General features: G+C 44.7%; 2 protein-coding genes across 2 annotated transcripts in view; one reads left to right on the top strand and one right to left on the bottom strand.

Annotated features, from left to right (window-relative positions):
* The window catches only part of sik3 (SIK family kinase 3), an 88,851-nt gene extending 74,373 nt beyond the window's left edge, over positions 1 to 14,478 (bottom strand). The window contains 2 exon segments of the mRNA XM_083773752.1: positions 2,709 to 3,203; positions 14,462 to 14,478. Coding sequence (XP_083629878.1) covers positions 2,709 to 3,197 — 489 coding nt within the window. The 5' untranslated portion in view covers positions 3,198 to 3,203; positions 14,462 to 14,478.
* Positions 14,479 to 14,550: 72 nt separating this feature from the next.
* The window catches only part of LOC310864914 (transgelin-like), a 17,782-nt gene continuing 8,185 nt past the window's right edge, over positions 14,551 to 24,147 (top strand). The window contains exon 1 of the mRNA XM_083773750.1: positions 14,551 to 14,801. The gene's annotated coding sequence lies outside the window, so the exon portion shown is untranslated. The remainder of the gene's footprint in view (positions 14,802 to 24,147) is intronic.

Raw genomic sequence — 24,147 nt, forward strand, 5'->3', positions numbered from 1 at the left:
CTTTTGAAAATGGAAGATCTACAATGTGTCACCTTGCGAAGCATTGACAACTATGCAAACGGAATATGTTTGGCAATAAATATATCATCAACCTCCAACTATGTGACCTTCAAATTCAACCTGAAGAGGTGGCTAAAAACAAATCAAATCTGAGTCATTATCAGCTCTATTTACTTATCACTGGTGTCACTTCTCACATCACTCTGTTCTGTCCCCTGTACCGGTTTGTTCCTGTATTGAATTGTATTGTATGTGTATTTGTATGGATAGTTTAATCATCACTTATAAGAGCCTGCTCAGGGACTACAGAAGAACGTTAGCTTCTGGCTAACTCTGGCTCATTTACAAACTGATGTGAAAACTAATGTGTTGATTAATGAGCATTGTCCCTGTCAAATAAATATATCAGTAAAATGGTGAATAATGTCGGATCTCAACATCATCCAAATAAATTGTGATAATCAACATTTCAGGCAATAATCGCGCAGCCCTACTTTCCGACGGTTTTCCCGTGCCGTTAAATTTAACTTAAATCACACAGCCTCCACTCCGACGTCTTCTTCACCAACATGGAATAATGGCTTTAACCCATTTAAACCTGAGGCGGATTCTAAATCCTAACAGTTTTATGAAAAAAACTATGTTTGTGAGTGGTGCTCAAATTATTTCATATCAAGGACCCAAAAAGATAAATGTAATTGGCCGCCGACCCCCAACTCAAAGATTCTAGTTAAAAACGTTCGGTCTGAAAGAATACATATTCAAAGATTTGCAACACATTTTCACGATTTTTCAAAAACAGCAGACCTACGTACAAGCTCGTAGCGCGGCACTCTTGTAGATCTGCTTATTTCCAAAGGCTAAAGTATAACATAATGCTTAAAACACCAAACGGGGTTCCCGTCCTGACTGGGGATAATAAAAGATTAAAGAACTACTATTTGTCACAAACATCACTGTATGCAAAATGTGTTCTGCGCAGTTGATCCATCCTCTCTCGGAGCCACACTAGCTCGGGGAATCATTTGTAGTTGATCGAACGCCCCCAGTCCAACCCTCCGTGCCGAGTGCCAAGCAGGGACTTCCGTCTGCTGAGCCAGCCTGACGGCATGCCGCGGGTTCGACTCCCAATCCCGGCGGCCTTTGCCGCATGTGTCGCCCCCCCCGCCCCATCTCTCTCCCATTTCCTGTCAGTCTACTATCAACAAAAGGCAGAAAAAGCACAAAAAAATCACACCCGTGTGAAGTGAGGGGCGCTGTTATCGTAGATCATGCCCATTTGCTCAGACACTATGACGTAAAATTCTCCATTCATTGTCAATTAATTGATTTAATGCAAGACGAAAATCGTAGCTGAAAACTAGTAGCTGAATATAGGAGGGGCTAAAAATAAAGGTTAGGCCACCTTTAATTTATGAGATTACGTACCATAATGGCATTGTTTTGTTGCGCCTTCGTACCACAACAAAAGAAACGTAATGTCGCCAGCTCGGTGCTCGACATAAACAAGCTATGACTAATGGTTACACTCATCCCCTCTTTCCAGTAACATTCATCCAAAGTAACACTTAACAACTTACTAGTTTTATGTACATTTAGACTCAAGCATCAGCTCAAACATAAAGACAAAGAGTATATAGCCTACATATTATTATCTTTATTTCTTTTACACTTTGGCTTGTTTGTTGTTGTTGTGTTTGACTAATTGACCTTAAGGGTTGAAAATGTATCAAGGTGGCAAAAACTCAAAACAGTAAAGAAAATGTGTTGTTAATTTATCGACACAATTGCTCCAATGTGTGTGTGTGTGTGTGTGTGTGTGTGTGTGTGTGTGTGGGGGGGGGGGGGGTCCCAGGAGGGGTGGTCCCCTCCAGCTAAATAAAATGATCGCTAGTTGGGATTAGGAACCAATTCCAAATGGACCCTTACCCCACAGGCCACAGCCATCTAACTCCGAGAGTAAGAACCAACATTCCAAATGTTGGTGACTTAAATAAACAGAGGGTTTGCCTTATTTTTTAACACAGTAGATCAGGGGTCCTAGTCTCAAGAAGAGATAGGAAGAAATTGTATCGGATGCTGGAGGGGGGGGGGGGGGTCCATGAAAAGAAACAGTTTGCGAAGCAGCAAAGCACTGCTGTTGTTGTAATTAGCCCAGTTAGCTAACAGTAGCTATAGGTTTAGTGGAATGCTGCTACTCGCTACTAACCTCTCTCTCTCACTCTGACAGTATAAATAAATAAACAATCCTCTCTTTCTTTCCTCTGCCACATATCACAACACATCAACCTCCGACACACAGACAGACAGGACTCTGATCTGACAGTCAGCTTCTGTTTGGTTAGGGCTAGGGGGAACATTTTTTTGTTGTTTTTGTTGGGGATATTTTTGCTTCTCTCTCTCTCTCTCGCTCTCTCTCTCTCTCTCAAAGGGCTTTAGTATTGGCATGAGAAAACATACGTTTACATTGCCAGGCCAAAGCAAAAAGTGGAACCATACGATCAAAACAAAATGTATGTACAATTGAAAGTCAGAATCTCCAGAACACACATTCTCTCTCTCTCTCTCTCTCTGATGATGGTGGACTGACTGACACCCCCGCACCACCAGAAGCAGCAGCAAGCAGTGTCATCAAAAGCCGTTGTGTGTGTGTGTGTTGTTTATTATCATTATCATCATCATGATGATGACCACTCAGCTCTCCTTACCTTGGCCTTGGTGATGACGTGCGTGGCCAGCTTGACCACGGCGAAGTTCCCCTTGCCGATGGTCCGCTCGATCTCGTAGGAGCCCACCCGGGCCGGAGGGGGCCTGCTGCCGTCGGCCGCAGCGGCGGGGCCGCCGGCCGGGGAGGCCGAGGAGGAGGAGGAGGCCGGGTGGGGGTGAGGGTGGCCCGGGCCGGGGCTGCTTTGGACCGTGGCGGCGCTCCGGCTGCTTATTATGCCCCCGGAGGACGAGGGCTGGGGCTGGGGCTGCGTCGTGGCCCCTCCTCGGTGTTGGTGGTGTTGGGAGTGGGAGCCGTGGTGGTGTTGGTGGTGGTGGTGGTGGGGGTGGGCCGAGCTGGGCCGCTGCTGGACGCCGGGGACGGGGTGGTGATGCCCCGCGGTGGTCCCGGGTGGAGGAGCTGGAGGAGCGGCGGCGCTGGCCGCCGCGGCGGCAGCAGCAGCGGTGGTCGCTCCGCTAGACACGGCCGCCATCTTGTCCTCTCTCTCTCTCTCTCTCGCTCTCCCTCTCTCTCTCTCTCTCTCTCTCTCTGCGGGGAAACAACAAGCGGAGCGGAGAGCGCGCGCGCACGACGAGGCACGCGCGGGGTTGCCAGGCGTTGTGAGAGAAACAAGCATGGGTCTATGAAAACAAGGCCCCAAAAGAAGGCCCCTCTTCGCCCTTGGCCTTAATTACCTTTAAGTCAGATTGATTGATTGATTGATTGATTTGTTTATATAACAAGGGTCCTCCAATATGTTACATATAGCAGATGCGTAATGACGTGAGCTTGTAGATCAGCTATTTTCAGGGGGAATTCTTTTTTTGAAGAATATTTTTGAAACAGATTGATTGACCCAATGCCTCCCTGCTTGACACTCAGCATCAATGGGTTGGATTGGGGGGTCAAATCTACTAATCAAATGATTCCCGAGCGCGGCACGGCTGCAGCTCACCGCTCCTTGGCTGCGGCTCACCGCTCCAAGAGATGGGTCAAATGCGGAGAACAAATTTCACTGCGGTAACGTGTGTGACAAATCGTACGACTTTGACTTTGACTTTGACTTTGACCCTTACAGGTCTGTAACTCTGAGAGTGTACAAATGGAACCAAATGGACCCTTACAGCCAGGTGACAGGTCTGTAATCCTGAGAGTGTACAAATGGAACCATGCAAATGGACCCTTACAGGTCTGTAACCCTGGCCTGAGACTGTACAACCAAATGGAACCAAATGGACTCTTACAGGTCTGTAACCCTGAGAGTGTACAAATGGAACCAAATGCCCCCCCCCCCCCTGGAACCGTCTCTAAAGAAAAACAAGCCCCAAAGTCGCTTATAGCGGGCAGACGTGGCAACGCTGGCACGAGCCTGCCTGGCGCAGTGAGCGCGCATGCGGCGCGGGGCCACGCCCCCACACTCAGACCCCGAGTGCCTGCGTCATTTTACGCAGTGGTTGGAAAGTAACGGAAAGTACTTTTGAGTATCGTTTACGTCAATTAAGTTGTTAATAACATGTAGTAACTTGCATCTACTCACGTAGGCCTTAATCAAAAAAGAGAATGAATTAAAAAAAAAGTAGAGAAGAGAAATAGTCAGAGTGCTTGATTGATTCAAGGCTTATTTATTAACAGTAGCCTAAGTACATTTCAAACGAAAGTAGGCATAATACTGACTTTCACTCAATACAAAAACTGTGGACGACACCATGATTACAATTGTTTACAACAACAGCTAGGGTCCACCATTTTCAATTCATCAGAACATTTAGAGACTGAAAATATACACTTCTAGGCTATATAAAAAAAATTATAAACAGGAAATTATCATACAAGAAAGTAAAAAAGGGAAAAGCATATAGGCCTACAGTAGCCTATGGGTTTAAATATATACAATTTGAACAGCTTTCCTTTTTTATATATAGTATAGGTGCTTTGAAATGTTACGCCACTACCTGCATCTCAGAGGCTAATTGTGTACGTTTTTATTTTTTACTCCATTACACAAATATTCTGTAGGTTCTAGGCATATTTCACATATTTAGTTACAAGTTACTTTACCGATTTAGATTATTATTACAAAACATATAGGTTATATATATTTTCAAAATGTTCAACTTACTTACTGTTTTCCAGATTAACACTCCACATTACAAACTTAAACATACCCCCAACTCCATCCCCAAGCTAAGTAGTAACTTTCAAATTCTCAAGTCCACAAATACAACACTAGACAGGCTACTCCCCAATGGGGATGCCTAGCCCCCTGCAGGGCTTCTTGTCTCCTGGCACTTTTCCTTTTTGTTGTGGTGCATTATGGAGCTGTGTGTGGCTGGTGGGTAGCTGGCTGGGTGGCTGGGTGGCTGGGTATGAGCATGAAAACAGCAGCTGTTTTTCACCACCTGTGCGCAACCTAACACACACACACAAACACATATTAACTGTATATATGATGATTTTGAGTGTGCCAGTACAGTAGAGGGACCCCCACACGGTAACTGTCATTTCTCAACCGTTTTGGACGTGGGGCGGCTCGCCGGAACCGGGCTGGCACCCTGGCCGTGGTCCTGTGGGTCTGGAACTTCCGGGGACCCCCCGGGGACCCCTACACGGAGTTGCACCACTCACTTTACACAGGTGTGATTTTTATTTATTGGATTGAACTAAACGAATTAAATCAATTTAAATCAATTTAAACTAATTAAATTTAATTAAACTAAAGTTTAGTTCAATGTTTGTTTTGTAAACGTGTTGACAATGAAGGGAAAATTTACATCATAATGTGTCATTTACGTCATATTGTCTCTTTGTTAATGGCGTTTAATGTTTGTTTTGGCACCGTTTGTTTCATATCACCATTAAAATACCTAATCAACATGAGTTAGCCTTTATATATTAGCGCCCCTCACTTCACACCGGTGTGATTTTTATGATTTAATGTCCCGTAAAGGCCCTAGCCCAGAGATAGACTTTGATACCATTTTATGTAGACTTATAGCATTTCTATGTAGACATAGCACTATAAATGATACATGCATAGTTATACATGCATTATTCATGATAACTATCTTTTATGTATGTGATGCTTTTTTTTGTTCTTGCTTAATGTAAATCACTCTGGATTAAGAGCATCTTCTAAATGCCTAAATTGTAATCTATTGCTCTAGTAAACTGTGCTAAAATAAAATAAATAATAAAAATAAAAAAACATTTGTGATCCCCATTTTGTGCTTGGACACATACACATAGACGCCTTATCAGACAACGTCAGTCAGTGCAGGCACACTGTATAGCGTCACGAAGATGCCAAAAGCCGCTTGTGGCAGGCGTCTCTTCCTGGTTTTTAGACAGCTGGTGGATGGAAACGAAGCACTACCCTTTGATTGATTGATTGAAATCTTTATTAACAGTTTGTAGAATTTACAGTACATTTTAAGCACAAACTCAATACAAAGACTGTCAACTGTGAGTGGACGACCCAATTAAGCATTACACTTGTTTACAACAGGGTCCACATTGTTCAATTCATCAAAACATTTAAAGACATACAAACATTTAGAGACATACAAATAGACATTTCTCTGTAGGTAAAGAACAGAACAGGAATTCATCATATGGGAAGCAAAAAAGGGAAAAGATACTATATACAGTGAGGGAAAATGGGGTGGGGGGGTGGGGGGGATTCAGATTTTACAGAGGCCAGTTTCGAATTGCAGCCATCCGTAGGTGCCCTTTGAGAGCGGTTTTGAAGGAGTCAAGGGATTCACATGTCTTAATGACTGTTGGTAGGGCGTTCCACATTTTGGTGGCATAGGAGCGAAAAGAATTTAGTCCCTTGTTTGTGCCGAATCTGGGTTGGACATGGTTTGTTGCACTCCCTCTGGTGTTGTGGGTGTGGACTTCGTTTACATTAAGGAAGTATTTAGACAGGTACATGGGTATCTTGGTGGTGTATCGAATCTTGTGGACCAGACCCATTGCAAGATGCTGTACTCTGTCGTCGACCCTAAGCCATCCCAGCCTGTCAAAGTGGGCAGGGGTGAGGTGGGTTCGGGGGGTGAGGCCAAGTAGGAGCCTGACCAGTTTGTTTTGAGAGGTCTGGAGCCTTGTTTTAAGGGCCTTTGAGGTGCTGTGGTACCAAGAGGTGGATGCATAGTCAAAGAAACCTTGTACGAGGGCTCCTGTTAAGGTCTTCAAGGTGTTTTTGCTGACCAGTGAGGAGATCCTGTAAAGGAATCTTGTTCTTTGATTGACTTTTTTGATTACGTTGGTGGCCATTTTATCACCGGAAAGATTGGCCTCCAGGATGGAACCTAGGTAGGTAATTTCATCTTTTCGTGTGATAATATTGTCACCCACTCTAACCAAGAAGCCATCTGCCTTGCTGAGTTTACTATTTGATCCGAAGAGGATGGATTCAGTTTTTCCCAGGTGTAAGGATAGTTTGTTATCAGCGAGCCAGGTGCAGATTCTACCGAGTTCAGAGCTGAGGGTCTTTTCAACCTGCAGTTTGTTCCTGTCCGAGACCAGCAGTGCTGAGTCATCTGCGAACAGGAACAAGTTGCAGTCACAAGCTGAAGTCATGTCGTTAACATAAATTAGGAACAGTAAAGGCCCTAGTATGCTTCCTTGTGGGACGCCACAGCTCACTGGGAGGGGAGGGGACAGTGTTCCGTTCACCTCCACCATCTGTTCTCTCCCCTCCAGGTAGGATTGCATCCAGCTCACTGACGTGCTATCAAAACCAATAGCTTTAAGCTTGTTAACCAGTATGGAGTGGTTCACGGTGTCAAAAGCCTTTTGGAGGTCCAGCATGACCATGCCGCAGTATTTTCCAGCATCCACCTCGTGTTTGATGTGGTCGCTCAAATAGAGGAGGCACCCACACGGAAGAATGCCGCGGGGGCAAGCTTTTCCGGGAATCTGGCCGACGCGGCATTCTGCCGTGTAGCGTGGAGCTTCATTTCCATCCACCAGCTGTCTAAAAACCAGGAAGAGATGCCTGCCACGAGCATGCAGCTTTTTGCCGTGCATGGAAGCCCAAGTGTGCTTACACCCTTTGCCGACGCTGCAAATTGCTGCATTGGTGGAGCATCATTTACATCCACTAGCTGTCTAAAAACCAGGAAGAGACACCTGCAGACCGCGGCTTTTGGTATCTTCGTGACTCGACTGTCTGCACCTAGACTGGGTGTAAACACAGGTGGGCGTCAACGTAAGCTCACAACAGTCACATCCGCGACGCGATATGAGCTTGTATCAGCTGTTCTCTGCGTGCAATACTGTTGCGCAATGAAGTATAAATGTCTCCATTTGCACCACACTCGCCAACACACAAGATGAGGTTGAATGAACTGAAACCAGCCCTCCATAAAACAACAGGTTTGGAGATCTGTTGGGGATTCATTACATCATGAAACAGTCACCTGTGCGACCAGTCCCAATGTTTGTAAACAAATAATTGGTCTACTCTTGGGACATACAGTAGGGACACACTAGGAGTGGTTAGCACCACTCAAAAAGTGGCCTTTTAGCCGGGGAGCCAGTCACTCAAGATTTGAGAGGACCTGTGATGTCATGACATACTTTTTATTTGTGGTTTTTCTATTAATTTGGTCATTAAGGTCCACAGAATGAGAGGTCTGCTCTGCCGGAAACATAGTGGAAAAAAAGTTAAGGACATTTTTGTATACCACACCATATAGACAATTATTATAAGGTGAACATTTCCAAAATGTAATTATGCTTTAAGTAGCATTTGACATGTCAAACTATAGGGGGTTTTCATGATTCTGAATCCATTCCAACTATTAGTTTTATAGAGTTTTTGCCACACTTGGGCACAATTGGGCAAGTGGCTATGGCCGAATTTAGGCCAAGGAGTGTTTTTTGTGCAAAACTAATGCTTGGAATGGATTCAGAATCATGAAAACCCCCTAGTTTTGCTGCTATTTGTCCAAAAGTGACCCCAAAAAAAAGCTGCTATTTGTTTAAAAAAAGTGTGCATAACATGTACTGTATATAATGATGCAATGTAACTATTTACAAAAATGCTGTACCTCCTTATACACTTTCCCCATTTTCAACTGTTTTTATTGTATTTTGACACTTGCTTTGGCAATGTAAACGTATGTTTTTCTAATGCCAAAAAATCTCTCTCTCTCTCTCTCTCCCCTCCGTTGGAGCGCCCTCTTCAGGTTGTAAGTAAGTATAAGTAACCATGGCAACACGTGAGCGTAACACATGACTTCATCCTCCGTCCACAGAAACGTATTGCAGTTGTCATGACGACCATCAAGTGCGCATTGGCTCCCGTGATTCGGTGGAGACTATAGAGAGGAGAGCGGAAAAAAGGAAAGTGCCTCAATCTGCATGATAACAACGCACACACACACACACACACACACACACACACACACACACACACACACACACACACACACACACACACACACACACACACACACACACACACACACACACACACACACACACACACACACACACACACGCTTTGTAAAAAAAAACAAAAAAAACACACAGTTTGTATTTAAACCAAACGTACCATTATTGAGCTGTAATGATGTGGAGACTCGTCTTGTTGCTGCCAGTGTAAAAGAGGCCTCGGAGCACCAATACCTGTTCATTGTAACAGGTATTGGTTCATGTGGGTTCACACTGCCCTCCAGTGGCCGAACAGAGCAATGGCCACATTACCTCGAGCTCCATATGCACTGTTTGATGTAACGAACATTCACACATCAAAGCAGAACACAAGCACCAAAACGACATCATGATTAATAATAAATGATAACATATAATGGTAAATGATAACTACATATGTAATTGTTAAAAAACAGGAACCCCTCCATCTGGAAATGGTTTGTTAAATAAATAAATTGATACATTTGTTGAAATTGTATTAACACATTGATTGATTGATTGAAATATTTATTAACAGTTTGTAGAATTTACAGTACATTTTAAGCACAAACTCAATACAAAGACTGTTAACTGTGAGTGGACGACCCAATTAAGCATTACACTTGTTTACAACAGGGTCCACATTGTTCAATTCATCAAGACATTTAGAGACATACAAATAGACACTTCTATGTAGCTAAAGAACAGAACAGGAATTCATCATATAGGAAGCAAAAAGGGAAAAGATACATATACAGTGAGGGGAAATGGGGTGGGGGGGGGGGGATTCAGATTTTACAGAGGCCAGTTTCGAATTGCAGCCATCCGTAGGTGCCCTTTGAGAGCGGTTTTGAAGGAGTCAAGGGATTCACATGTCTTAATGACTGTTGGTAGGGCGTTCCACATTTTGGTGGCATAGGAGCGAAAATAATTTAGTCCCTTGTTTGTGCCGAATCTGGGTTGTACATGGTTTGTTGTACTCCCTCTGGTGTTGTGGGTGTGGACTTCGTTTACACTAAGGAAGTATTTAGACAGGTACATGGGTATCTTGGTGGTGTATCGAATCTTGTGGACCAGACCCATTGCAAGATTTAGCTGGGGACCCCCTGGAACACCCCCTGAAGGACCCCTGGGGGTCCCCGGACCCGACTTTGAGAAGCACCTTGACAAACTCACCCAAAACTACATAGAAATAAAACCAGAGACAATTCTATCATCAATAAACATTTATTTGATGTTATCGTTTCAGAAATGCTTAGAGAGCATTAGGAATATATAATGTGTAGCTGCTTATGAACGCTAGACATTTACAACGTACTTTAATACATCAATATTGTAACAAGAACATTACAGTGTGTACATTTATTTTTCTTTTCTTTTTTGAGTGGCGCAACCACTCCAAGGAACAGCAGTGTCCGTGTTCACCCACCCACCTATGTGTTCGCCTATACGTTAACCCACCTATGACTATGAGCTCCAGTATGACTATCAGTACTACTGACTTATCTGCGAGGGCTTGAGGGATGTCCCATTTGAAATCGGTAACAGCCATGGGCACACTTGAACTTCCAAAGGAAGCTGTGTTTTGCGTCATCTCCGGCTTTTTAGACAGCTGGTGGATGGAAATGAAGCTCCAATGAAGCCCCTTTATGTGCCCTTTGCCAAAGTCAGCATCGATTCTGACTTTGGCCCAATCCCAATCCGCTCCCTTGCTGACTCAATGAGTCCTCAGTCCTCACTGACTTAGCTGCATGTTCATGTGAACTTGTGAAGTCTGCGAGGGCTTGGGGGATGTCCCATTCCCTTCACAACAATTTGGAGCCCTTGCAGCCTCTCACCCTCAAACACTTACAGCTGACGTCACTAAAGTCAATGAGGGTTCAGGGCTCAGGGCTTGAGGGAGGCAATTGGGATTGGGCCTTTGGCTGACTTTGGCAAAGAAATTACCCACAGTTCATAGCGTTAGACATTCGATTAGTAAAACAAAACATCAATAGCCTACATGATAACTTGTGTTCCAAAACCTTTCATTTTTTACAGTAGGTCTGTAGCCTACAGTTATTCTGTCTGTCTGTCTGTCTGTCTGTCTGTCTGAAACCTGAACCTCATCTGTTTCAGCTTTTTTTTTTTACTTTAATTATTTCGTCAGTGTAGGCCTATAGTATAAGTTCAGTTATTATAAGTTATTCTATTTTCAAAAAGCATGTGACTAAATAATGACTAATTAGTCATGATTTAGTCATGATTCAATTTAAATTTAATCCGGGACTATAACAAATGTAGGATTTTCCCTCCATGTCTCTTTCTTTCCCAGACAGAGGTCGTTTTATAAATGAATGATTGAAATATTAACAGTTTGCAGAATTACAGTACATTTCAAGCACAACTCAATACAAAGACTGTTAACTGTGCAGAGTGGACGACCCAATAAAGCATTATACTAGTTTACAAGAGGGTCCACCTTGTTCAAATCATCAAAACATTTAGAGACGTACAAATACAAAAAAAGACAAGAGGAATTCATCATAAAGGAGGTAAAAAGGGAAAAGAAACATACAGTGAGGGGAAAAAGGGTGGGTGGTGGCCAGTTTCGAATTGCAGCCGTCTGTTTAGGTGCCCTAGCTTTGAGCGCGGTTTTGAAGGAGTCAAGGGATTCGCATGTCTTAATGACTGTTGGTAGGGCATTTTGGTGCCATAGGAGCGAAAATAATTTAGTTGTGCCGAATCTGGGTTGCACATGGTTTGTTGCACTCCCGAATGGTGTTGTGGGTGTGGACTTCGTTAACATTAAGGAAGTATTTAGACAGGTAGGCCATTATGGGTATCTTGGTGCAGGTGTATCGAATCTTGTGGGCCAGACCCATTGCAAGATGCTGTACTCTGTCGTCGACCCTAAGCCATTCCAGCCTGTCAAAGTGGGCAGGGGTGAGGTGGGTTCAGGGGGTGAGGCCAAGTATAGGAGCCTTGTTTTGGGAAGTCTGGAGCCTTGTTTTAAGGGCCTTTGAGGTGCTGTGGAGGTGCATGAATAGTCAAAGAAACCTTGTAGTCTACCAGGGCTCCTTGTTAGGGTCTTCAAGGTGTTTTTCAGTGAGGAGATCCTGTAAAGGAATCTTGTTTTTTGGTTGACTGTTTTGATTACGTTGGTGGCCATTTTATCACCGGAAAGATTAGCCTCCAGGATGGAACCTAGGTAGGTAATTTCATCTTTTCGTGTGATAATATTGTCACCCACACACCCACACAACCTCTGTGATATTAGACTATAGCCTACTAGTTATAAAAGGTAACTGTACCATCCTCTGTAACAGAAGCACGTTAGGAGCGACACTCCATCTTGTCTCGTAGTAAACTTTGTTTTACTGCAAAATATACTCACTTTTTACTTTCGATTTCAGCCGTGGGTTTATAATAAAAATTATAATACCTAAACTGTGTGTCTGTATGTGAGCTGTTGGACCACTAGATGTCGCTGTTGCCTCTCAAACCAGAACAGGCTTTCCAACACTCAACAGATACTGAAATTAACTAAACCCACCAGTCCAGTGGTTCCTAAAGTGGGGTCCCTAGGGGTCCTTGAGGGAGTTCCAGGGGGTCCACAGCTAAATTATTGTTTGGAACCAAATGGACCACGGGCTAATGGGTGTCATTTTGGGGGTCCTTGACATGAAAAAGGTTTGGGAACCACTGCACTAGTCGGTTTTGATTGATTGATTGATTGATTGATTATGTTATTGACAGATTGTAGAGTGTGTACAGTTCAAGGAAGTATAGCCTACAGGTCAATACAAAAACTGCTACTAGGTTAAAACCTGCATGAAAAAGCACTAAGACTTGTTTACATCATGGTCCATGCATTTTCAATTCATCGGAATATTTAAAGACGTACAAAATATATACACTTCTATATGCAAAAAAGAAGTGAGGGGCGCTCTTATTATCGTATACGTCATCATACATCATGTCATTCTGGCCAATCACAATTTGCGTCCTCACTTTTGTCCTCAATGTTTGTGTATTCACACTTTGCATAGACTGGGCTGCATTACATTCACACATTCACACACCGATGGCAGAGGAAACCATGCAAGATACCGCAACTCTGGGGGAGAGCCCAGGATCGAACCGGGAACCTCGCGCTTGCCATCCGGCCACTCTATCCCTGAATCACTACTACTACTATAACCCATTCTGACCTGAGATCAGATTCACACGAGGTTTCCGCCGGACACACACTGGTCTGATGACCCATTCTGACCCGAGATCAGATTCTAGAAATGTCAGTCGTTCTTCGATTTTTCAAAAAATAGCAGACCTACAAGCTCGTATCGCGCCACTCGGTGGCGCGATATGAGCTTGTAGATCTGCTATTTTTAAATAGCTAAAGCATAACATGATGCTGACACCAAAATGGGTGCCCGTTCAGAATGGGTTAATTAGAAACAATCGAAGCCCCCCAAACAAATACAACCCACGGAACCACCGATATTTAACAAGCAACTTTACAGATAACGGGCAGACATGGCAACCGGTTCCCAGCACAGTTTCTATCCTCCATCACAGTGCCAAAACCAAAACAATCAACCCCCATTTTGGAAGTCACAAGTCGCAAAACTATTCCAACATTTTTCAAAAGTATTTCATAAATAAAATAAAATAAATATAATGAGTGCTGATCTACAAGCTCACAAGGTGGCACAAAGCGACGCTCTGTGAGCTTGTAGATCATCTTTGTTCACTTTGAGTCCAGGGAAAGAAAGGAGAGGAGAGGAGAGGAGAGGAGAGGAGAGGAGAGGAGAGGAGAGGAGAGGAGAGGAGAGGAGAGGAGAGGAGAGGAGGAGAGGAGAGGAGAGGAGAGGAGAGGAGAGGTATTCATGGTGAAAAGAATTTGGAGAATTTTCTCTGACCGAACCAATGCTGGCTGTCTGTGTCTGTCTGTCTGTCTGTGTCTGTCTGTCTGTCTGTCTGTGTCTGTCTTTCTGTCTGTCTGTCTGTCTCTGTCTGCCTGCTCACTCCCGGGAACAACTCTACCCAAATAAGGCTGGGCTTTTTCACCAGGCCAAGACATGGGCGGGCGAGAGAGAGAGAGAGAGAGAGAGAGAGAGAGAGAGAGAGAGAGAGAGAGAGAGAGAGAGAGAGAGAGAGAGAAGAGAGAGAGAGAGAGAGAGAGAGAAGCAGAAAGGCTGTGCCCTTTTATGGATGTGGTTTCCTTTTTCTCTCTCTCTCTCTCTCTCTCTGTCTCTCTACCAGTGAAGTAATCTTTTTGTATAATCTGGTTGTATAAAGCCGGTATGGTAGGGAAGGCGGGCCCTGGCTGGCTCGATCAAATACACACCCAACCCCTCTCTCTCTCTCTCTCTCGCTCACACACCTTCTGGACGATCAAATATACACACAGCCCTCTCTCTCTCTGTCTCTCTCACTCACACACACACACACACACACACACACATGCACACACCTTCTGACATAGGACTGGACGATCAAATGCACACACAGCCCTCTCTCTCTCTCACTCACACACACACCTTCTGACAGGACAGGACGATCAAATATACACACACAGCCCTCTCTCTCATCTCGCTCTCACACACACACAAACACACACACCTTCAAACCCAGGACAGGACCCAGGAGGCTTTGACACACCACTGACTGCATCGGTCCTCTCCATCTCACAGTGAGTAAAGACATATTCTGTTATAAAACTACTAGAGAACCAAACTCCAATGGCAGTCAGTCAGTCAGTCAGTCAGTCAGTCAGTCAGTCAGTCAGTCAGTCAGTCAGCCAGCCAGCCAGCCAGCCAGCCAGCCAGCCAGCCAGCCAGTCAGGGTTGGTCCATATTGTCTTAGAAACAATAGCCTTGTCTTATAACTAAATTAGCCATACATAACAGATGTATATAACAGATGTCGGAGTGGAAACCGAAGTGAAGAGAAGTGATTTTAGCTAAGTAAAGTTCAAGTTCAAGTTCATGTGTAGTCTACTGTGTCACGCACGCACACACACACACACACACACACACACACACACACACACACACACACACACACACACACACACACACACACACACACACACACACACACACACACACACACACACACACACACACACACACACACACACACACACACACACACACACACCCTGGTGTCCTAAACAATGTCCTAATGTCTGTCCACCCTGGGTGTCCTAAACAATGTCCTAATGTCTGTCCACCCTGGTGTCCCTAAACAATGTCCTAATGTCTGTCCACCCTGGTGTCCTAAACAATGTCCTAATGTCTGTCCACCCTGGTGTCCTAAACAATGTCCTAATGTCTGTCCACCCTGGTGTCCTAAACAATGTCCTAATGTCTGTCCACCCTGGTGTCCTAAACAATGTCCTAATGTCTGTCCACCCTGGTGTCCTAAACAATGTCCTAATGTCTGTCCACCCTGGTGTCCTAAACAATGTCCTAATGTCTGTCCACCCTGGTGTCCTAAACAATGTCCTAATGTCTGTCCACCCTGGGTGTCCTAAACAATGTCCTAATGTCTGTCCACCCTGGTGTCCTAAACAATGTCCTAATGTCTGTCCACCCTGGTGTCCTAAACAATGTCCTAATGTCTGTCCACCCTGGGTGTCCTAAACAATGTCCTAATGTCTGTCCACCCTGGTGTCCTAAACAATGTCCTAATGTCTGTCCACCCTGGTGTCCTAAACAATGTCCTAATGTCTGTCCACCCTGGGTGTCCTAAACAATGTCCTAATGTCTGTCCACCTTGGTGTCCTAAACAATGTCCTAATGTCTGTCCACCCTACATGCAGTGTCCTAAACAATGTCCTAATGTCTGTCCACCCTACATGGGTGTCCTAAACAATGTCCTGATGTCTGTCCACCCTACATGGGTGTCCTAAACAATGTCCTGATGTCCAACACTCCAACACTCCATCTGGTGGTGGACAGAAATACAACACATTTGGGGATATTCCTATATGTGGGACTAAATTACATTTGTGACAATGCATTGTGACCAAACTATTGTATATTTGGCTATGGGCGTTTGTGTATTTCTTGGGGTGGTGTATGGGTGGGTGCGTGTTGACACTTTTGAATCGTTGATGAAATACTCGTAATTTGTTAATGTGGTCTCCAAATTTCATGTAACACTATAGCCTGCATGATACTGCATGTACTGTATATATGGTGGGATTGTTGTGAAAGTATATAGCCCACTTTTGTCAAATTATGAGTGGCATTTCTCCCTAAAACTAGTCTGTGTGATCTATGGATCCCACAGGCACTGAGGCCGAGGCTAGGTTAATCCTACTTGCACTGAGGCTAGGTTAATCCTACTTGCACTGAAACTAGGTTAATCCTACATGCACTGAGGCTAGGTTAATCCTACTTGTACTGAGGCTAGGTTAATCCTACATGCACTGAGACTAGGTTACTCCTACATGCACTGAGGCTAGGTAAATCCTACATGCACTGAGGCTAGGTTAATCCTACATGCACTGAGGCTAGGTTAATCCTACATGCACTGAGACTAGGTTACTCCTACATGCACTGAGACTAGGTTAATCCTACACTGAGGCTAGGTTAATCCTACATGCACTGAGACTAGGTTAATCCTACATGCACTGAGGCTAGGTTAATCCTACATGCACTGAGGCTAGGTTAATCCTACATGCACTGAGACTAGGTTAATCCTACATGCACTGAGGCTAGGTTAATCCTACATGCACTGAGACTAGGTTACTCCTACATGCACTGAGGCTAGGTTAATCCTACATGCACTGAGGCTAGGTTAATCCTACATGCACTGAGGCTAGGTTAATCCTACATGCACTGAGACTAGGTTACTCCTACATGCACTGAGACTAGGTTAATCCTACATGCACTGAGGCTAGGTTAATCCTACACTGAGGCTAGGTTAATCCTACACTGAGGCTAGGTTAATCCTACATGCACTGAGACTAGGTTAATCCTACATGCACTGAGGCTAGGTTAATCCTACATGCACTGAGGCTAGGTTAATCCTACATGCACTGAGACTAGGTTAATCCTACATGCACTGAGGCTAGGTTAATCCTACATGCACTGAGACTAGGTTAATCCTACATGCACTGAGGCTAGGTTAATCCTACACTGAGGCTAGGTTAATCCTACATGCACTGAGACTAGGTTAATCCTACATGCACTGAGGCTAGGTTAATCCTACATGCACTGAGGCTAGGTTAATCCTACATGCACTGAGACTAGGTTAATCCTACATGCACTGAGGCTAGGTTAATCCTACATGCACTGAGACTAGGTTAATCCTACATGCACTGAGGCTAGGTTAATCCTACACTGAGGCTAGGTTAATCCTACATGCACTGAGACTAGGTTAATCCTACTTGTACTGAGGCTAGGTTAATCCTACATGCACTGAGACTAGGTTACTCCTACATGCACTGAGGCTAGGTTAATCCTACACTGAGGCTAGGTTAATCCTACATGCACTGAGACTAGGTTACTCCTACATGCACTGAGACTAGGTTACTCCTACATGCACTGAGGCTAGGTTAATCCTACACTGAGGCTAGGTTAATCCTACATGCACTGAGACTAGGTTACTCCTACATGCACTGAGACTAGGTTAATCCTACATGCACTGAGACTAGGTTAATCCTACACTGAGACTAGGTTAATCCTACATGCACTGAGACTAGGTTAATCCTACACTGAGGCTAGGTTAATCCTACATGCACTGAGACTAGGTTAATCCTACATGCACTGAGGCTAGGTTAATCCTATACTGAGGCTAGGTTAATCCTACATGCACTGAGACTAGGTTAATCCTACAATGAGGCTAGGTTAATCCTACATGCACTGAGACTAGGTTAATCCTACACTGAGGCTAGGTTAATCCTACACTGAGGCTATTTTAATCCTACACTGAGGCTAGGTTAATCCCACACTGAGGCTAGTTGATGTACGATGATACGAGCGCCTCTCACTTCACACTGGTGTGATTTCTTTCACCCTAAAGAGTACCAGTTTTGAACAGGATTCCATCTGACACAGAGGTGGCATGTTGTCCAGCGTTAACACCGAGGTGTGTGTGTGTGTGTGTGTTTGTGTTACGGTGTTACCCAACGATTGTTGACACTGAGGAGCGCTTGTTTGTGTTAGCCACCGCGACCGTACATGGACATTAGCAGAGCTGTCATTCCTAGTGACCACACACACACACACACAGTTCTCGGAATAGCGAATCGTCATTCGCTATTCTACGCCCTCTCTCTCATTCCTGCTGAATCCAATTTACCTGACTATCAACATATAAAGCTAGAATGAATGAATGAATGCATGGCCTCGTCTAGGTCCTCCTCCTGCATGTCCTACCACTGTCCTATTACTGAACAAACACTCTATAGCAATGATTACTATAAGCATATAGAGCTTTTAAACACTCATTTTAACCAAAGAAAATGACTTACCCTATAGACCTACCTTTAAACACATGCAGAGTACTTTTCGCAGCACTGTCAGTACCTCTCCCTGGCAGGCAGCAGCAGGTCACAGCAGTAGCAGTGTAGTCCAGACAGTAGCCACATGTAGCAGCAGTGTAGTCCAGACAGTAGCCACATGTAGCAGCAGTGTAGTCCAGACAGTAGCCACATGTAGCAGCAGTGTAGTCCAGACAGTAGCCACATGTAGCAGCAGTGTAGTAGACAGTAGCCACATGCAGCAGCAGTGTAGTCCAGACAGTAGCCACATGTAGCAGCAGTGTAGTCCAGACAGTAGCCACATGTAGCAGCAGTGTAGTAGACAGTAGCCACATGTAGCAGCAGTGTAGTCCAGACAGTAGCCACATGTAGCAGCAGTGTAGTCCAGACAGTAGCCACATGTAGCAGCAGTGTAGTCCAGACAGTAGCCACATGCAGCAGCAGTGTAGTCCAGACAGTAGCCACATGCAGCAGCAGTGTAGTCCAGACAGTAGCCACATGTAGCAGCAGTGTAGTCCAGACAGTAGCCACATGTAGCAGCAGTGTAGTAGACAGTAGCCACATGTAGCAGCAGTGTAGTAGACAGTAGCCACATGTAGCAGCAGTGTAGTCCAGACAGTAGCCACATGCAGCAGCAGTGTAGTAGACAGTAGCCACATGCATCAGCAGTGTAGTCCAGACAGCCACGTGCAGCAGCAGTGTAGTCCAGACAGTAGCCACATGTAGCAGCAGTGTAGTAGACAGTAGCCACATGTAGCAGCAGTGTAGTCCAGACAGTAGCCACATGTAGCAGCAGTGTAGTAGACAGTAGCCACATGCAGCAGCAGTGTAGTCCAGACAGTAGCCACGTGCAGCGGCAGTGTAGTCCAGACAGTAGCCACATGTAGCAGCAGTGTAGTCCAGACAGTAGCCACATGTAGCAGCAGTGTAGTCCAGACAGTAGCCACGTGCAGCAGCAGTGTAGTCCAGACAGTAGCCACATGCAGCAGCAGTGTAGTCCAGACAGTAGCCACGTGCAGTGGCAGTGTAGTCCCAGTTGACCGGCAGCCACTAGCCACATGTGTGCAGCAGATAACATCTGGGGCAGCCAGATGTCCAGACCATTTAGGATGTTTGCCTAGATGCTTCATAGCAGGGGGGGACGGACGAAAACATAGGAAAGAAAATGTTGCGTGCGGCACAAATATGTGGGTTTTGGGGGTGAGGGGGTGACACGGCCAGATTGCAGGTTAATTGTATAATAATAGCGTACAATAAGTGTGTAGGCCTACACATCTGTGAGAACTCAATGGCTATGGTAATTTTCATTTCCACGTAATGTTCACCCCCCCCCTCCCCCCAGACTGGAGATGATGCTATAGGCAGTGTAACAAGATCTTTTGAGAGAAATAATACAGCAACCTGCAGGTCTATGAAACACAGGCCGAAACAATATGTGACCGTTTCTGACCGAGGCTACTGTAGTCATTGATTTTTATTTGTATTTGTCTCATGTCATGTGAAAGCAGGGCTTCAAATTGACATATTGGTTGTTCAGTTTGACCCACCAGTTTTGGAGATATGGCTTAATGTCTTGCAGAAAACAGCGAGTTGAGAAAACAGGCTTGAAAGGATCACTTCAGTGGACTCTAACATTACACCTATAGCTACATGTTTAAGCATTTATTTCATATTTACATGTCAATTTCAGCTCAGACATGCTAGTATGTCAAGAGTCTGCCACACATGTTTGATAAAAAAGAATCAGTTTTTCTCCTCTCCTGAACAGTTAGTCTTGCCGCCATGACTGTCTCTGTATCAAAAAGAGTCACATATGGCCACATGACAACTTCAAACCTATATGCATGCCATGCCGGCAATCTGAACAATCTGAACTCATAATAGCCAAGAAAAACATCATTGGAATATTTAGGAAAATGTAGATCTTTTTTTTAAACAACACAAATCTGTTCTGGGGTTCCCTGCTCCAGATGGTGGTCCATGGCCAAATACATAGTCATTTGGTGGTCCTTGACACAAACACCATAAGAGAGGAAGCCCAAATAAACTTTTAGAAACAAGTCCAAAATGTCCACAAACCCACAACTACCATATTTCATTTTTCACGCAGACGAAATGAAAGCCTGGGTAACTATCGAGGCTACCATATTTGCAACTTTACAGAAAAGAAATTTAATAGGAGAAAGTTGCTTTATAATAAGCAGACATGGCAACAACAGTGACATGGGGGAGTTTGCTAATGTGAGTTAATTGTGAGTTAATTGAAGCGGCGGTTCCAGAAGTTGAAAAGCATTTAGGGATAATTTTAGATTCTCCGTTTGAATCACAAGATAGTCACGCTAAAAAGATTTGGCTAACCATCGTAACTGCATGATGCAGACGGTGTAACTGCATGATGCAGACGGTGTAACTGCATGATGCAGACGGTGTAACTGCATGATGCAGACGGTGTAACTGCATGATGCAGACGGTGTAACTGCGTGATGCAGACGGTGTAACAGCATGATGCAGACGGTGTAACTGCATGATGCAGACGGTGTAACTGCGTGATGCAGACGGTGTAACTGCATGATGCAGACGGTGTAACAGCATGATGCAGACGGTGTAACTGCATGATGCAGACGGTGTAACTGCATGATGCAGACGGTGTAACTGCATGATGCAGACGGTGTAACTGCATGATGCAGACGGTGTAACTGCATGATGCAGACGGTGTAACTGCATGATGCAGACGGTGTAACTGCATGATGCAGACGGTGTAACTGCATGATGCAGACGGTGTAACTGCATGATGCAGACGGTGTAACTGCATGATGCAGACGGTGTAACTGCATGATGCAGACGGTGTAACTGCATGATGCAGACGGTGTTACTGCATGATGCAGACGGTGTAACTGCATGATGCAGACGGTGTAACTGCATGATGCAGACGGTGTAACTGCATGATGCAGACGGTGTAACAACATGATGCAGACGGTGTAACAACATGATGCAGACGGTGTAACTGCATGATGCAGACGGTGTAACTGCATGATGCAGACGGTGTAACTGCATGATGCAGACGGTGTAACAGCATGATGCAGACGGTGTAACTGCGTGATGCAGACGGAGTAACTGCATGATGCAGACGGTGTAACAACATGATGCAGACGGTGTAACTGCATGATGCAGACGGTGTAACTGCATGATGCAGACGGTGTAACTGCATGATGCAGACGGTGTAACAGCATGATGCAGACGGTGTAACAGCATGATGCAGACGGTGTAACAACATGATGCAGACGGTGTAACTGCATGATGCAGACGGTGTAACTGCATGATGCAGACGGTGTAACTGCATGATGCAGACGGTGTAACTGCATGATGCAGACGGTGTAACTGCATGATGCAGACGGTGTAACTGCATGATGCAGACGGTCTGCAGTCTGTAAACTGTAGAAGTGAACCAAGGCCTCCCCAGTCACACCAAACTGTATAGAAGTGAACCAAGGCCTCCCCAGTCACACCAAACTGTAGAAGTGAACCAAGGCCTCCCCAGTCACACCAAACTGTAGAAGTGAACCAAGGCCTCCCCAGTCACACCAAACTGTAGAAGTGAACCAAGGCCTCCCCAGTCACACCAACCTGTGGAAGTGAACCAAGGCCTCCCCAGTCACACCAAACTGTAGAAGTGAACCAAGGCCTCCCCAGTCACACCAAACTGTAGAAGTGAACCAAGGCCTCCCCAGTCACACCAAACCTCTTCAACAGATGCAGAAAGTGCAGCCTCTGCATGGTGCGCTTTGCTTAGGATTTTACTAGTGTTATAACGTCCCATTTCAGGGAGTGGCAAATAGTGGTGCCAAGGAAATGTAAAAATAATGTCTTTGGTCTTTAGTTTAGCAGCCTACGTCAGTGTATTAGAGGAGAGGTTTGGGCATATCGCCATGTGGTCTGCCAAATAACACCATCATTATGTGGAATGGCTTCAGTCTGCTGGCAGGAAAACCCTCCACACACCAACCAGCGCATACAGTAGGAGATTAATAACTCCTTTACTGACGTCATGTCACCAAAACATGCACGCGCACACACACACACACACACACACACACACACACACACACACACACACACACACACACACACACACACACACACACACACACACACACACACGCTTCCTGTTGTGGTTTTCAGACCGGCGTTGCCTTGGCGACACAGACACACAGAGCGACACAAACAGAGTGTGGGCTGGACTGGAAACAATGAGAGAGAACTGATACTGTCTGTCTGTCTGTCTCTCTGTCTGTCTGTCTGTCTCTCTGTCTGTCTGTCTGTCTGTCTGTCGCCATAATTCATGGAGAACATGGCCTTTTCCGAACCCAAGTTATAGCATCGTTAGCACTGTACGGGGGACGGGGGGGAAGGGGACGGGGGGGAAGGGGGGACGGAGGGGAAGGGGACGGGGGGGACGGTGGGGGACAAAGCGTCCCTAGAAGGGGTTAGGGGTCATCACCACGCTGGGGTTGTGGTGGACATTTTTGTCCGAATTATTATTTTTGCCACGAACATACAAAATGAGCATAATGATGTTACCAGAAACACATCAATAGCGTGCCCAAAATGAAGTGTCACATCAAAATTGGTGACATGCATAGTATCAAAACATGCAACAATCTATCTAAGTATAAAGAATAGATGGGGATGTAGTAGGCATGTAACGATACACTCAACTCACGATACGATACGTATCACGATATGAGGTTCACGATACGATTCTTCACGATAGTTTCAACACAATGATTTTCCAGACAAATGACCAATTTTCTTTTTTTTTATGTTTTATCTTCCACCCAAAGCTTTTTTCATAATTTTTATTTAACTACATTGCAAAGAGAATTGCCTTCCTTGATGTATTAATGAGCATCAATAACGACCATCACCTGGGCACAGTCACAGACACATATACAGCTCCCCTCTCCAGGCCTCTACTGTCTCATTTCTCTCCAAAATCATGTGAATATGATGGAATATGATTACAGCTTTTTCTTTTTTTTAATCGAATTTTATTTTTAATAAATAGATACATATCGTCGGGATATAATATCTATATATTGTGATATACGATATATCGTTACATGCCTAGGATGAAGTATAAACAGCAAAAGCCATAGTGGACTGATGTTACACAAAGAATAGACTTTTCTTCAAGACACATGACTTTAGGTGCTTTCCGCTTGGCAGGTACGAAGTAACACAAAGAGACTTACAGTCAAAGACGGTTCAGTAAAATGGCTTTACAAACCGTTCACGGTTAAGGTACTATTACTGCAAGGCACTCTGCTTCTATGGAGCGTTACATGCATTTAACACTTGGGAGCAAAAGCACACAATGTTTTTATAAAGCATATGGGAGATAAAAATAGGTATGCAAACCTTATAGTGTGCAATCCATCTGTACACTATATCAGAGTCATGGGGTTACTTGAAAAAATGAATCATAAAATAAAACGTTTGAGAACCACTAGTAGTGGACTCCTATATATAATATGCCATAATG

Source organism: Protomyctophum parallelum (assembly GCF_964188405.1).
Source record: "Protomyctophum parallelum genome assembly, chromosome: 9".
NCBI lineage: Eukaryota > Metazoa > Chordata > Actinopteri > Myctophiformes > Myctophidae > Protomyctophum > Protomyctophum parallelum.